Source organism: Rhinopithecus roxellana, chromosome 2 (assembly GCF_007565055.1).
Source record: "Rhinopithecus roxellana isolate Shanxi Qingling chromosome 2, ASM756505v1, whole genome shotgun sequence".
NCBI lineage: Eukaryota > Metazoa > Chordata > Mammalia > Primates > Cercopithecidae > Rhinopithecus > Rhinopithecus roxellana.
Genome location: NC_044550.1, coordinates 52,695,977 through 52,713,400, shown reverse-complemented (window position 1 = coordinate 52,713,400; position 17,424 = coordinate 52,695,977). Strand labels below are relative to the sequence as shown.

Sequence of the window (17,424 nt, the reverse complement as noted above, 5' to 3'; positions counted from 1 at the left end):
CATGAGGTCTTTGCCCATGACTATGTCCTGAATGGTATTGCCTAGGTTTTCCTCTAGGGTTTTTATGGTTTTAGGTCTTACATTTAAGTCTTTAATCAATCTTGAGTTAATTTTTGTATAAGGTGTAAGGAAGGGGTCCAGTTTCAGTTTTCTGCATTTGGTTAGCCAGTTTTCTGAACACCATTTATTAAATAGGGAATCCTTTCCCTATTGCTTGTTTTTGTCAGGTTTGTCAAAGATCAGATGGTTGTAGATGTGTGGCATTATTTCTGAGGCTTCTGTTCTGTTTCACTGGTCTGTATGTCTGCTTTGGTACCGGTACCATGCTGTTTCAGTTACTGTAGCCTTGTAGTATAGTTTGAAGTCAGGTAGTGTGATGCCTCCAACTTTGTTCTTTTTGCTTAGGATTGTCTTGGCTATATGGGTTCCTTTATGGTTCCATATGAAATTTAAACTAGTTTTTTCTAATTCTGTGAAGAAAGTCAGTGGTAGCTTGATGGGCATAGCACTGAATCTATAAATTACTTTGGGCAGTATGGCCATTTTAATGATATTGATTTTTTTTTTTTTTTTGAGACAGAGTCTTGCTGTGTCGCCTAGGCTGGGGTGCAGTGGCACGATCTCGGCTCACTGCAAGCTCCACCTCCCGGGTTCACACCATTCTCCTGCCTCAGCCTCCCAAGTAGCTGGGACTACAGGCGCCCGCCACCACGCTAGGTTAATTTTTGTATTTTTAGTAGAGACAGGGTTTCACCATGTTAGCCAGGATGGTCTTGATCTCCTGACCTTGTGATCCATCCACCTCGGTCTCCCAAAGTGCTGGGATTACAGGCGTGAGCCACCACGCCTGGCTGATATTGATTCTTTCTATCCAAGAACATGGAATATTTTTCCATTTGTTTATGTCCTCTCTTATTTCCTTGAACAGTGGTTTGTAGTTCTCCTTGAAGAGGTCCTTCACATCCCTTGTGAGTTGTATTCCTAGGTATTTCATTATCTTTGTAGCAATTGTGAATGGGAGTTCACTCATTATTTGGCTGTTTGTCTATTATTGGTGTACAGGAATGCTTGTGATTTTTGCACATTGATTTTGTATCCTGAAACATTGCTGAAGTTGCTTATCAGCTTAAGGAGATTTTGGGCTAAGACGATGCGGTTTTCTAAATATACAATCATGTCATTTGCAAACAGAGACAATTTGACTTCCTCTCTTCCTATTTGAATACCCTTTATTTCTTTCTCTTGCCTGACTGCCCTGGCCAGAACTTCCAATACTATGTAGAATAGGAGTGGTGAGAGAGGGCATCCTTGTCTTGTGCCGGTTTTCAAAGAGAATGCTTCTAGCTTTTGCCCATTCGGTATGATATTGGCTGTGGGTCTGTCATAAATAGCTCTTATTATTTCGAGATATGTTCCATCAATACCTATTTTATTGAGAGTTTTTTTTTTTTTTTTTTTTTGAGGCGGAGTCTTGCTCTGTCGCTCAGGCTGGAGTGCAGTGGCCGGATCTCAGCTCACTGCAAGCTCCGCCTCCCGGGTTCCCGCCATTCTCCTGCCTCAGCCTCCCAAGTAGCTGGGACTACAGGCGCCCGTCACCTCGCCCGGCTAGTTTTTTGTATTTTTAGTAGAGACGGGGTTTCACTGTGTTCGCCAGGATGGTCTCGATCTCCTGACCTTGTGATCCGCCCGTCTCGGCCTCCCAAAGTGCTGGGATTACAGGCTTGAGCCACCGCGCCTGGCCTTATTGAGAGTTTTTAGCATGAAGAGGTGTTGAATTTTATTGAAGGCCTTTACTGCATCTATTGAGATAGTTATGTGGTTTTTGTCATTGGTTCTGTTTACGTGATGGATTACGTTTATTGATTTACATATGTTGAACCAGCCTTGCATCCCAGAGATGAAGCCGACTTGATCGTGGTGGATAAGCCTTTTTTTTTTTTTTTTTTAGATGGAATCTTGCTGTGTCACCAGGCTGGAGTGCAGTGGCACCATCTCAGCTCACTGCCACCTCCGCCTCCCCGGTTCAAGTGATTCACCCATCTCAGCCTCCCGAGTAGCTGGGACTACAGGCACGCACTACCACACCTGGCATTTTTTTTTTTTTTTTTTTTTTTTTGTATTTTAGTAGAGATGGGGTTTCACCATGTTGGCCAGGATGGTCTTGATCTCCTGATCTGCTCCTGGATTTGGTTTGCCAGTATTTTATTGAAGATTTTTGCATCGATGTTCATCAGGGATATTGCCCTGAAATTTTCTTTTTTTGTTGTGTCTCTGCCAGGTTTTGGTATCAGGATGATGCTGGTCTCATCAAATGAGTTAGGGAGGAGTCCCTCTTTTTCTGTTGTTTGGAATACTTTCAGAAGGAATGGTACCAGCTCCTCTTTGTACCTCTGGTAGAATTCGGCTGTGAATCCCTCTGGTCCTGGGCTTTTTTTGATTGGTAGGCTATTAATTACTGCCTCAATTTCAGAACTTGTTATTGGTCTATTCAGGGATTCGACCTCTTCCTGGTTTAGTCTTGGGAGGGTGTATCTGTCCAGGAATTTATCCATTTCTTCTAGATTTTCTAGTTTATTTGCGCAGAGGTGTTTATAGTATTCTCTGATGGTAGCTTGCATTTCTGTGTGATAGCCCCTTTATCATTTTTTATTGTGTCTATTTTATTCTTCTCCCTTTTCTTCTTTATTAGTCTGGCTAGTGGTCTATTTTGTTAATCTTTTCAAAAAAACAGCTCCTGGATTCATTGATTTTTTTTGAAGGGTTTTTCGTGTCTCCATCTCCTTCAGTTCTGCTCTGATCTTAGTTATTTCTTATTGTCTGCTAGCTTTTGAATTTGTTTGCTCTTGCTTCTCTAGTTCTTTTAATTGTGATGTTAGGATGTTGATTTTAGATCTTTCCTACTTTCTCCTGTGGGCATTTAGTGCTATAGATTTCCCTCTAAACACTGCTTTAGCTGTGTCCCACAGATTCTGGTATGTTGTGTCTTTGTTCTCATTGGTTTCAAAGAACTTACTTATTTCTGCCTTAATTTCGTTATTTACCCAGTGGTCATTCAGGAGCAGGTTGTTCAGTTTCCATGTGGTTGTGCAGTTTTGAGTGAGTTTCTTAATCCTGAGTTCTAATTTGATTGCACTGTGGTCTGAGAGACTGTTATGATTTCCATTCTTTTCCATTTGCTGAGGAGTGTTTTACTTCCAATTATGTGGTCAGTTTTAGAATAAGTGCGATGTGGTGCTGAGAAGAATGTATATTCTGTTGATTTTCACACAGAACAATATTCACCTTAAATATAAATGGGCTAAATGCCCCAGTTAAAAGACACAGACTGGCAAATTAGATAGAGTCAAAACCCATCGGTGTGCTGTATTCAGGAGACCCACCTCATGTGCAAAGACACACATAGGCTCAAAATAAAGGGATGGAGGAATATTTATCAAGCAAATGGAAAGCAAAAAAAAAAAAAAAAAAGGGGGGGGGTTGCAATCCTAGTCTCTAATAAAACAGACTTTCAATCAACAAAGGTCAAAAAAGACAAAGAAGGGGATTGCATAATGGTAATGGGATCAATGCAACAAGAAGAGCTAACTATCTTAAATATGTATGCATCCAATACAGGAGCATCCAGATTTATAAAGCAAGTTCTTTGAGACCTACAAGGAGACTTAGACTCTCACATAATAATAGTGGGAGATTTAATACCCCACTGTCAATATTAGACAGATCAACAAGACAGAAAATTAACAAGGATATTCAGGACTTGAACTCAGCTCTGGACCAAGTGGTCTTAATAGACATCTGTGGAACTCTCCACCCCAAATCAACAGAATATACTTATGTTTTTATTTATAGAAATGCATCTGGAAATGATAGCTTAAACTCCACTTAGTCACTTTTGACTTATAAAAATAATCAACACCTGTACAGCCTTTTAGAACCTAAAGTCTTTATAAATGGAATAGCTCATATAGAGCTGTATGTGTAGTTAATAACACAAATATTTATTGCACATCTCCTCCATACTTTCACATATATTAACTAATGTATTTTCCCAAGAATTCTGTAAGGTAGGTATCATCATTACCCTGCTCTAGATGTGGAATCAGAATCTCAGAGACAGAATGACAAAACTGAAATCTTTTTGATTTTAGGACCATATTTTACCCCCCGTAGCTGCCTCCTTGTGTCAACTAACTGAATGAATAAATAATCTAATGTTAGCACAGACTGCAGTTCTGTCTATGCTTCACACCGTCAAAAAATGCCTGGGTGTGGAATCCCCGTCTGTTACTCTATATGTTATCACCAAGCCTCACTGTTGTATATCTCTCTTCTGACCTTCAGAATACCTCCAGGGACACAGAAAGGGCAAGCAGCATCAAGCAGCACTTTTCAGAGTGGTTTCAATGAGTATGTAAGAAAGCTAAAATGTGTAATCCGGGAAGGGTGACTTTCAATATATGCCCTTGGTGCCATTCACAAAGCATCTCACATGCGGCCTCTCGACTGAGGGCTCTTCCTTGTCTCTGGATGTGCTGTGTACTGATAAAAAAAAAATAAAGAAAATGGCTGAGAGTTCCACCCAGGTTTGTTCAGCAAGAGTTTAATTTCTCTAGTGCTCCTGTAGAAATTGTGTCAATAACAAAACCTCGCATCTCTCAATCTAATCATCCCTTGACACATTCAATAGGATATAACATGGTGAGATGGGGATTGAGGAATTAGAGTAAATTAGATTAAAAGGAAAAGCTCCTGGTAGTTCTGACATGACAGCCTGCACATGACTAATCTAAATATTCATTCTGGGTAATGGAACAGCTATCAACAAATTCATTACTTACAACAATATTTCCACTTCAACTGTCAACTGACAAGGGGTCTCCATAATACATCGCTGTCAGCAGTTTCTAGCAGTAAGAGATAAAAGGTACTCACATTTCACAAATATGTATGAATCATGCTCTCGATTTTTAACAGGGACACAGCCTTATTTAATATTTTCAGAAAACTGCTGTCACAAGGACATCAACCTCACAAATCATCTTATGGAAAGAACAATTTGGACAGCAAAAGTAATGGATGTGTTTCTCATTAATCACTCCGTGTCTTGCCTTAAGTACATGCATTTATGGCTTCAGATGCCTCTTGTTTAAACAAATATTTCTCCTACGCCACCCTCTTTCTAGCCCAGCATTAACCAGATTCTTTAGAAAAAGAGTCTTTCATGTTGTAAACCAGGACTAAGGTGACATTCATGAATTATGGAGTCATATGTCCTAGCACAGAGAGCTGGAGAGAGTAAACATGAGAAATACGCAACATACCCCATCTGTTAATTTACCTACATAGACACCAGATTTTGTGACCATTCTACCTTCTTCTTCCACTGAGAGGCGGGAGGATTCTGGACAGGGACATGGGGATGTTTCCACTATGTCAGATTTTTCTCTTCAACAAAAAAGGAGGGAAATAAAGACACAGTGTCTTTGACTTTGGCCATGGGTATAGAATAGAACAGTGTATCTTATTTATTTATTAATTTATTTATGAGACAGGGTCTCCCTGTGTCACTTACCCAGGCTGCAGTGTAGTGGCTCAATCACAGCTCACTGCAGCCTCAAACTCTTGAGCTGAAGCAATCCTCCTGCCTCAGCCTCTTAAGCAGCTGAAACTATAAGCACATGCCATCACGCTCAGCTAATTTTCTAATTTTTGGTAGAGACGGGAGTTCTCTTTGTTGCCGAGGCTGGTCTCAAACTCCTGGCTTAAAGCAATTCTCGCAACTCGGCCTCCCAAAGCGCTGGGATTACAGGCATGAGCCACCACACCCAGCTATCTGTTTTAAAAGGCAATGCTACAAATGGCCCAAAACATAAAACTGTAATCAAAGATTTTGAAATTCATATGAAAATAGGTATCAAAAGCCAAGAGTTTTATGTATTATTTGACTTGGCAATTCTGATTTTAGCTGAATGAAAGTATCATAGCTGTGGTCAAAGATTTATATACAAAGTTGACCATCGTACCACTATTATAATGATCAAAAAAAAAAAGATGGGGCCGGGTATGGTGGCTCATGACTGTAATTCCAGCACTGTGGGAGGCTGAGGTAGGTGGATCACCTGAGGTCAGGTGTTTGAGACCAGCCTGGCCAACATGGTGAAACCCTTTCTCTACTAAAAACACAAAAATTAGCTGGGCACGGTGATGGGTGCCTATAATCCCAGCTATTTGGGAGGCTGAGGCAGGAGAATCTCTTGAATGTGGGAGGCAGAGATTGCAGTAAGCCGAGACCATGCCATTGCACTCCAGCCTGGGCAACAAGAGCAAAACTCCGTCTCAAAAAAAAAAAAAAAAGGTAGAAATCCTTCAGTGTTCATCAAAAATAATTATGATTCATCCTCACAATGAAATATTAAGCAACCATTAAACTAGAAAAATTTTACGGTATTCTGTTAGATCAAAAATGCAGACTATAAAATAGGATGCAGAGCTCTGTATCTGCTTAGATGTAGAAAGTCACTAGGGAATATTGCTCTCACCCCAACAATGAGAAAAAGCTGACTAATATACACAACCATAACTTTACTTTAACTCATCAAGAGCTAAGGTCACAAGGCAACTAAGTAATCTGAATTCCACAGAGTCATACACCCATCCAAGGAGAGACAGTACACATGAATATGAATGGCTTCAATTTTGTCAAAGCAAGGAGAAAGATGACTACCATATAAGTAGATAAGAAGAAGTCAGCTAAAAATTTAACAAATCCTTGAAGGTCAATATGGGATAGCCTCAAGCCTCAGACAGAAAGGAGTTTGTACTCTCAAGCTTTTCTTTAGGGCCCCTCACTGGGTGCTCACAAGGAAGGCTGCGGACAGGGTAGGAGACCCAGGACCCTCTCTGCCACATAGACATGGAGGAGCTGATCAGTTGCTACTGGGAACAAGAACAAAGCCTTGCCTTCTTCCCCAAGATCCTCTCTTACAAAGCAAAGTCTTAACCCATTTATGCCTGAGGTTGTAATTTTTTGAATTTTTGCAATCAGACCTTGGTGATGACCTTGAGCAGTAGGATATAAATAACTTCCACATGCTTAGCGTTCCAATAATGGAACACGAGGCATAAATATGTTTAAGCTGCTGGACGAATATAGAACACCTTCTGGGCCCTAGGACTGGTCAAAAGTCTATTGCTCTGGGAGAGCAACTGAAGCAAAACTGTTTGTCTCTGGGGTAGGTGTTGGGAAACCCTCACCCCCAGACATAGGTAAAGAAACATTGCTGCTGAGGGAGAGATAGAAGCAAAAATCTTCTGCCCCCTAGAGGAGGAGCAGGAAACCTGCTTGTACCCAGGATCTTGCACTGCTCAAAAGCAGAGGTCAGCTACTGCAGGAATGCTGTGAAACCCTTGACCCCCCAAGGTTCAGGCACAGGAGCCTTGCCTAAGACTGATACTGGACCAGGACAATGAAGAAACCCTATGCTCTTATAAAGAGCCATGCACAGAGAAACAAGCAATAGAAGTCCACCCTTTGTGCAGGGACAAGAGCATAGAGAAAGATCTACTTTGTGACACAGGTGTGCAGGGACAGCTAAAAGCTGAGGGTACAGAATGAATACTTAGAAAACTCCTCTGGCGGCCGGGCGCGGTGGCTCAAGCCTGTAATCCCAGCACTTTGGGAGGCCGAGACGGGCGGATCACGAGGTCAGGAGATCGAGACCATCCTGACTAACACAGTGAAACCCCGTCTCTACTAAAAATACAAAAAAAAACTAGCCGGGCGAGGTGGCGGGCGCCTGTAGTCCCAGCTACTCGGGAGGCTGAGGCGGGAGAATGGCGCAAACCCGGGAGGCGGAGCTTGCAGTGAGCTGAGATCCGGCCACTGCACTCCAGTCCGGGCGACAGAGCGAGACTTCGCCTCAAAAAAAAAAAAAAAAAAAAAAAAAGAAAACTCCTCTGGCACATCAGGCTCTAGGCACATATTAAGGGCAGTCATCCACTGAAGTCTGTGGTGCACCAAGGATAGTAATAGCAACAGTAAAATCTAAACTCAGCTCAACTTCTGATTAACTGACCCAGCCCCAACCTCTTCCACCCACACATACTGAAGGTCTGAAAGAAGAAGAGATGTGCCTATTCTCAAGCATACATAATATTTACCTTGGTCTTTCTGTTCTTACAGAAATAATGTTTAGCATTCAATTAAAATTGAGTCACACAAAAGTGAAGGGGGGCCGGGCGCGGTGGCTCATGCCTGTAATCCCAGCACTTTGGGAGGCCGAGGCGGGCGGATCACAAGGTCAGGAGATCCAGACCATCCTGCCTAACATGGTGAAACCCCCTTTCTACTAAAAAATAGAAAAAATTAGCCGGGCGAGGTGGCGGGTGCCTATAGTCCCAGCTACTCAGGAGGCTGAGGCAGGAGAATGGTGTGAACCCGGGAGGCGGGGCTTGCAGTGAGCTGAGATCGCACCACTGTACTCCAGCCTGGGCAACAGAGCCAGACTCTGTCTCAAAAAAAAAAAAAAAAAAAAGTGAAAGTGGGGGAAACAAAAATAATTGTCAAGAGATAAAGTAATTAATAGAACCATTCTCAGAAATGGCCTAGATATTACAACTATCAGGTAGGGACTTTAAAGTAACTACAATGAACCTGTTAAAGGGATATGGAAAAGGTGAACATGATGAATAGATGAGAGATTTTTATCAATGTCTAATGCAAATCTGGTAAATAAAAACAAAATCAGAAATGAAGAGCACCTTTGATGGGTTCATTTGCAGTCTAGATATAGCTGAGGAAAGAATTAGTAAACTCGAAGATATGCCAATAGAAATTATCCAAACAAAAACATAAAGATAAAAAAGAGTGAAGCACATCCAATATCCGTGGGATAACATAAAATGCTATAAAATAAAATGTAATTGGAGTCCCAGAAGAAGCCAGGCATTGTGGCTCATGCCTGTAATCTCAGCACTTTGGGAGGCCAAAGAAGGAGGATCACTTGAGGGCAGGAGTTCAAGACCAGCCTTTTTTAATTAACCAGGCATGGTGGTGTGTGCCTATAGTCTGACTCAGGAGGCTGAGGCAGGAGAATCATTTGAGCCAGGAGTTTGAGGCTACAGTAAGCAGCTATGATCATGTCACTGCACTGAAGCCTGAGTGATAAGACCCTGTCTCAAAAAAAAAGAGTTCCAAAGAAAAAGAGAAACAGGTTAAAAAAAAATTAAAGATAATGGCTAAGAATTTTCCAAAATTAATGAAAGACAACAAGTTGCAGATCTAAGAAGCCCAGAGTCTCAAGAATACCTCTCTCCTTAAAAAAAAAAAATGAATCTAGATACATCACAATCAAACTGCTGAAAACTGAAGATAAAGAAAATATACTGAAGTCAGTGAGAAGAAAGGAAACATTATGTGCAGAGGGACAATAATACAAATCACACAGTGATATGAATCAAAAACTATGTAAAGCATAAGACAAGGTACTGACATCTTTAAAATACCAAGAGAAAAAAGCCGACAACCCAGAATTTCATGTCTGGTAAAAATACCTTTCAAAAATGAAGGTAAAATAAAGACCTTCAGACAAACAAAAGCTGAGAATTTATTGCCCATAAACCTGTGTTACAAGTAATGTAAAGGAAGTTCTTCAGGCAGAAGGAAGATATCAAGTGGAAATTAGGATACACACATACAAAAATAAAGAAGCTGGAAATGAAATAATAAAGGTAAATATTAAATGTATATTTCTTTAATCACTTTTAAATAGTATATAGGATATGCATACTTTTTTAAAAAGCTAGCATGATACATAAAAAACTTTAAAAAAACATACAGCAACATTTTAACTGATCTTTGTTCTAAGTAGAAGGATTGCAAGTTATTTCATTTTAATCTTGATGCTGATTTGCATTTAAAAAATTTTCTACAATGAACCTATATTACATTTTATGCTAAAAAGTGTAATTTTATTCTTATATTCTGTTTCTATCATACAGATTTCAAGAGCTGTGGGGTTACAGAAATTTTATAAGCTAATTGTTAGAGGAAATAATACCTAGAAAATGAATTTTCTGTTATGAAAAGCTTTCTCTACTTTTTATATCTTACCATATGGGAAACAAGAAGAGACACTAAAAAGACAAGAAGAGCTGTTTTCTCTGATGCATAAACCAATAATAATAGATTGAATTCTTTAGAACATGAATAACGATTGAATAAAAATCTTTTATAGTACTGTTGATTACTGGGTGATGCCCTGCAGCTAGAGCCATAAACTTTTCTTGAAAGTCTCTTTATTTTAAGAAAATGTCCAGGGTAGATTAAAAGATTACTCTCTACATAGCCTAGAAAGAGAACCAGGAATTGACAATATCTAAATATTAGTGAGAATTGTATCTACTTGCATAAAAATCTCTTTTGTAAAATTTAACCTTGCTTTAACTTCTACATAAATATTTAAATGTTGCATAAAAACTAGCCAGGTTTTCTCCTTAGCTTTGGTAGTAAAGTAGCATTTTACTAAAGAAAGAACAATTTAGCGCAAACATTTTCTGTTCTTCTTTTGACTTGGTTAATCAAGGCTATGGGAAGCCAAGATTTAGAATTCAAGTCTAGAATCCAGGTACCACCATCTATATGACAGTTATTGAAAGGATAAGAGACAATGTGTGTAAAGACATAATGTAAGTACATAGTAAGCAGTTAATAAATAGCAACTATAGCAATCTAGGGGAAAATAAATAAATATATTTTTAAAAATAACAGCTATTATTGGCTACTGAAGTGAATCAAAGATGCATGAGGATGCCTTTATTGCCATCAACAAGTTAATACTTTACAAACAGCAGTCTCAGAATCCATTGACACCTGTATACTAACATGTTTACCACACTAGTGAGTGAAGTACTCAGGTTCCAGAAATTTCAGCAACTGTCTCCTTATCTTGCCAGGGGAATTTCTTGCACATAGAAATGAGATGGTCAAAGTGGAGAAAGAAAAATGACTGCTAATGCAGTTGGTGTATTTTTATATATATATACACACACACACACACACACACATGCAAATTCTTCTAAAGTTCTAGTAGGAAAAGTACCTCTTACAGAGGCCAAAAAAAGGACATTTTGAGTTGGAAAATTTTTAAAAGTCATAAAAAGCTATTGAATTATGTACCACACTGATTTTCCCCCCGCCCAATATTTTAACCACATTAGGGAAATTTTGGTGTTGATGCTGTAATCTCAACATTGAATCATCTCTGTCTTGTATCCCAGAATATAATTCAGCTGTTTGGCTACAACAGTCATGTCTCTTTAGAAAGGTCAAAAGTGTAATAAAAACAAAGGATATTTTACCTTTTCCATTTACTTTTAACAAAAGGTATCAAATTAAACACAGCTCACACCTCTTTAGTTGATTTTACCAAGTTCTTGAAACTGGAAGATTCAGAATTTTAATTTTTGCCAACTACAGCTGGAGGCAGGGACAATCATTCAAAGAAAAAAAATAATTTGTTCTCAATTTTTTTTTTTTTTTTGTTTAACAGTCACTTTCATTTTCAGGGACACTCTCAAAATTTTTGCAGAGCCAGGATAAGATGTAGTGGTTTGAGGTGAGGGCAGAGTAACAGACTCCAGGGCTCAAGCTGTTAACCAAAGATATACTGCCTCTCAAAAATGGGAGGTAAGATTCAAGGAGAGGAAATATTTACATTCACAAGGAATGTTTGAAAAGAATAAATCAAAGCAGGATGATGAAGTAAGGAGAGAATATAAAAGGACAAAATTCCTCACTTCCCCACCAAAAACAACAACAAAAAGAGTCTTGCTGAGCGATAGGTTAAATAGCTTTTGTTCTCTTGTAAGACTGTGAGAGAAGAAGAACATCATGGCATTAAGAACACAGTGTGATACCTGAGGCAAATTGTCTCCATGCAGAGAAGGGGACAAAAAAAGGAACAAAGCTGTCTGGCAGGTGAAAAGACAAAGAATATAGGGAGAGAAAGAGGCAAATAGACAAGAGGGAGTGAAGCAAAAAACAGATCAATGGAACGGAGATTGAGTAACAGGAGAGATTGAATGGGGAGGAGCAAAGGTGTCTGTAGAGAGAGGGGCCCAGTTAGGCAGCAGGCAGATGTGTGCTGGAGTTTCCTCTTCCCACATTCCCAGACCCAAATTGGGGAGCTCTAGAAAGATAGGGCAAGCACTCTCCAGAATCTTATTCTTTTTTTCACTGTTCAATCTCCAGCATCTAACATTGCCTGACATATTTGTCAAATGAATAAGTGATACATGTAGAAAAGAGAAAGAAGCTGAATTAGCTGAGAAAATGCCACATGCCTCATGGCATCTGTTATTAAACTGTGAGTTGGCAGAAAGGATACCAAAGAACTGAGCTCTGCTTATAGCATGGCCAAGTGATGCTTACCTTAGGGCCAAGTTTGGTTTCCCTGTTGCAGGACCAGTAAAGAACCTGAGTAAAACAGGCAGTCACCAAACCCAGGGTAACTGAGTAGTAAGGGAGTGGCAGAGCGTGGTTGTACTTAAAAGCCCCTGTCTCCATGTCCCTCCCCAAATTCCAAACACATGTTTAGATGTTTGAATGTCTCATCATCTAGGGTCTCTCCTTTGAGATGATTTCTACAGAGTTTTTCACAAAATACAAATAACCAACCAAGGCTTTGAATGTGCTCAACATCACTAACATCGAGGGAGGAATCATTCTATTAACTTAGCAACAAGTAGAGGGGTCTTCATGGCAAATGGACTCAGAACAAAAAGAGACTCCCCAAAGCCCTACATAAAACCATGATCAAAGAGCAATGGATTCAGTCAAGGGAGATGGAGTCAGGTTGGTTGCAAATCCCCAGACGATTCATCCCACTTCATTGAGAATCCCTAAAGTGGAAGATGAAGGTGGGGTACAGAAGCAAAGAGGAGTCAAATATTGTCTTGTCTAACCACCCTGCCCTGGATAGATATATGATGCTCAAAATGGAAAAATACACTTAGGGGTTAGACAGACATGGTTACATAAAGTTAAAAAAAAAAAAAAAAAAAGGAAATTATCAATTTCCAGTGTCTGGTTCCACATGAAGAACTCAGAAGTTGCCACTCATTCTAACAAGAAGTAAAATGCTGAAAAAACTGAAAAAAGGTCAGCAACTCTTACATTAGTAAGAGATGTGAGATTACAGGGAAAACCACTGTTCCCAAAATTGGGCAGACAGGCAGATACAGAGAATCACAACATAGGGAGCAGAAACCTTCAAAGGAACTAGTGGTGTGTTAGGAAAACCTGACCTTAATTGATGAATTGCTGGAGGCTAGGTGTGGACAAGTCTGAAGGTTAAAATCTCCAAGGGGGATCTAGTCACAGGGAGTCCCCCATGCTTTTGTGACTTTTCCTTCCAGGAGCTTGACCAGGTTCTCAGAGTAAATATCAGGAAAAAAATTCCCTTGTATTTCCACCAGGAGGAGGGGAAAAGAACCACTTCGAAATATACCAGAATATTCTGTTCTTAACAAGATCTACCTTCAGGAGAAACTAGTAGGCCAGAGCCTGACCTGCTGGGGTTTTACTTACAGCCTAACCAACCTGGGGGAGGGAAAATACCCAACTCCAGCCCATTCTAGCCATCTTGTTCCACCTAAATGAGGAGAGAAGAAATTAAGAAACACTTGTGAAGTTCACAGTCTAGAGGCATAACTTCATTAACCGACTGAGACCTAATCACAGGGCTCTAGTATGCATCTCCTCCCCACACACACCTCCCACCACACTACTGAAGACCTATATACAGCAGTTCCTTTTACTCAGGACATCATGTCCAGATACCAAGAAAAAATTACAAGGCATAATAAAAGGCAAAAACCAAAGCAAAACAAAACACAGCTTGAAGAGACACAGCAAGGACCTTGGAATTGTCACACAGGAATTTAAAATAACTATGATTAACATGCTAAGGTCTGTAATGGATACAGTAGTTAGCATGCAAGAACATATGGGCAATATAAGCAGAGAGATGAAAATCCTAAGACAGAACCACAAAGAAATGATAGAGATAAAAAATACTGTAACAGAAGTGATAAATACCTTTGATAGGTTTATAAGTAGACTGGACATGGTTGAGGAAAGAATCTGAGTTTGAGGAAATATGAATAGAAACTTCCAAAACTAAAAATCAATGAGAAGAAATGCTCAAATAAAACCACAAAAGGCAGAAAAAGAATAAAAGACAAAAATAGAAAAAAGGAAAAATTGCAACAAATAGAAAATAGTAACAAATATGGTAAATATCAATTGAATGGAATAGTAACAAATATAGTAAATATCAACTGGATGGAATATCAATTCCATATCAATTGATATGGTAAATATCAATTGGATGGAAATATCAATTTATTTCCACCAATAAAACTTTGACCATTAATAGTCTAAATGTATCCATTAAAAGACAGAGACTATCAGAGTGAATCAAAAAACAAGACCCAACTATATGTTGTCTACAAGAAACTGACCCACTTTAAATATAAAGATACATACAGATTAAAACTAAATGAATGGAGAAAGATATACCATTCTTATAATAATCAAAAGAAGGTAGGAGTACCTATATTAATTCAGACACAGCAGACTTCAAAACAAAAAAAGTTATCAGGGATAGAGAGACATTACATAATGATATAGGGGTTAATTCTCCAAGAAGACATAATGATCCTTAATGTGTAGGCACCTAACTACAGAGAGTCAAAATATGTGAAGCAAAACCTGATAAAACTGCAAGGAGTCATAGATGAATCCATAATTATAAATGGAGATGTCAACAGCCTGCTACCAGAAACAAACAGACCCAGCAGGTAGACAATCAGTAAGGACACAGTTAAATTCAACAACATCATCAATCCACAGGATATAACTGACATCTATAGGCTACTTCATCCAGCAATAGCAGAATATGCATTCTGCTCAAGCTCACATAGAACATTCACCAAGATAGAACACATTCTGGGCCATAAAAAACACCTTAACAAATTTAAAAGAATAGAAATTATACAATGTTTGCTCTCAGACCACAATGGAATTAAACCAGAAATCAATAATAAAAGACAACTGGAGGCCAGGTGCAGTGGCTTACACCTGTTATCCCAGCACTTTGGGAAGCCAAGGTGGACGGATCACCTGAGATCAGGAGTTTGAAACCAGTGTAGCCAACAGAGTGAAACCCTGTCTCTACTAAAAACACAAAAGTGAGCCATGCGTGGTGGTGTTCTCCTGTAATCCCTGCTACTCAGGAAGCTGAGGCAGGAGGAACACTGGAACCTGGGAGGCAGAGGTTGCAGTGAGCTGAGATTGCACCACTGCACTCCAGCCTGGGTGACAGAGCGAGACTCTGTCTCAAAAAAAAAAAAAAAAAGACTACTGGAAAACCCCAAAATACATGGAAATCAAACAACACACTTCTAAATAACACATGGGCCAAGAAAAAAATCTCAAGAGACATTTAAGAATATTTTTAACTAAGTTAAAGTAAGAATAAAACATCAAAATTTGTGGGATGCCATGAAAGCAGTGCTTAGAGGAAAATTTACAGCATAACTACGTATGTTAGGAAAAAAATATCTAAAATCAATTAACTAAGCTTCCACCTTAGGAAACTAAAAAAAGAAGAACAAATTAAATCCAAAGTAAGAAAAAGAAAATAAATCATAAAAATTAGAGCAGAGAGCAATGAAATTACAAACAGGAAATCAATTTTAACAATAAATGAAACAAAAAACTGGTTCTTTGAATCAATTAATAAAATTGATAAGCCTCTAGCCAGACTAAGAAAAAAGAGGTAGGGCACAAATTACTAATATCATAAGTGAAAGAGGGGACACCCCTGCAGATCCCATGGATACTAAAAGCATAATAAAGAAATAGTATGAACAACTCTGTGCCCGCAAAATTGATAACCTAGATGAAAGGGACCAAATCGTTGAAAGGCACAATCTACCAAAACTCACACAAGAAAAAATAGACAATCTAAATAGGCCTATATTTATTAAGTACATTGAATCAATAATTAATACCCTTCCAAAATAGACGGAACCAGGCCAGGATAGGTTCACTGGTGAATTTGACCACATATTTAATTCTCTATGATAATTGGTATAATTTCTAAAAGAGAAACTCTCTTTTTTAGAAAATAAAAGCAGAGGGAATACTTCCTAACTCATTCTATGAAGTATCACCATAATACCCAAACAAGACAAAGATATTATAAGAAAAGAAAACAACAAACCAATATTTTTCTTTTTTCTTTTCTTTTTTTTTTTTTTTTTTGAGATGGAGTCTCGCTCTGTCGCCCAGGCTAGAGTGCAGTGGCCGGATCTTAGCTCACCACAAGCTCCGCCTCTGGGGTTTACACCATTCTCCTGCCTCAGCCTCCCGGGTAGCTGGGACTACAGGCGCCTGCCACCACGCCTGGCTAGTTTTTTTTTTTTTGTATTTTTTAGTAGAGACGGGGTTTCACCGTGTTCGCCAGGATGGTCTCGATCTCCTGACCTCGTGATCTGCCTGTCTCGGCCTCCCAAAGTGCTGGGATTACAGGCTTGAGCCACCGCACCCGGCCCAAACCAATATTTTTCATGAGCCAGATGCTAAAAATCTTCAACAAAATGTTAGCAAATTAAATCCAACAACATATAAAAAGAATTATACACTCCAACTAAGTGGGATTTATACTCGGTACGCAAGGCTGGTTCAAAATTTGAAAGTCAAAAAAAAGAAAAAACAAAAAAACCACAAATTTTGAAAGTCAATTAATGTCATCTATCACATTACAGGCTAAAGAAGAGAAACCACATGACTATATCAATAGATGCAGGAAAAGCATCTGACAAAATGCAACACCCATTCATGATAATATCTCTCAGTAAATTCTCAATGATAAAGAATATTTACAAAAAATATACAGCTAATGTCATAATGGTGAGAGACTATATGGTTTTCCCCTAAGATGAGGAGCAAAGTAAGGATGTACCCTCTTATCACTCCTTTTTGACATTATATGGAAGTCCTACCTAATGCAATAAGGTAAGAAAAGGAAGTAAAAGGTACACTGATTGGGAAGGAAGAAATAAAACTGTCTTTGTTTGCAGATGACATGATTTTCTTTGTAGAAAATCTGAAAGAATCGAAAATAAAAAACCATTCCTATAACTAATAAGCTATTATATTAAGGTTGCCAGATACAAGGTTAATATACAATAGTCGATTTGCTTTCCCACATACCAGCAATGAACGAGTGGCATTTGAAATTAAAAACACAATACCATTTACATTAGCACCATAAAAATGAAACAAGTTTAAATCTAACAAAACATGTACAAGATCTGTGTGAGGAAAATCATAAACACTGATGAGAGAAATCAAAG

The 17,424-nt window shown here is 38.9% G+C and overlaps 1 protein-coding gene across 2 annotated transcripts in view; it reads right to left on the bottom strand.

The window, feature by feature from the left end:
• Positions 1 to 17,424, bottom strand: part of SCD5 (stearoyl-CoA desaturase 5) — a 174,312-nt gene that overhangs the window by 27,728 nt on the left and 129,160 nt on the right. The window contains exon 4 of one of the 2 annotated variants that reach the window (XM_030924068.1): positions 4,401 to 4,539. The exons of the other annotated variant lie outside the window; for it this stretch is intronic. Coding sequence (XP_030779928.1) covers positions 4,401 to 4,539 — 139 coding nt within the window. Of the gene's footprint in view, positions 1 to 4,400; positions 4,540 to 17,424 lie in introns of those variants that run through there. 2 annotated transcript variants of the gene reach the window in all.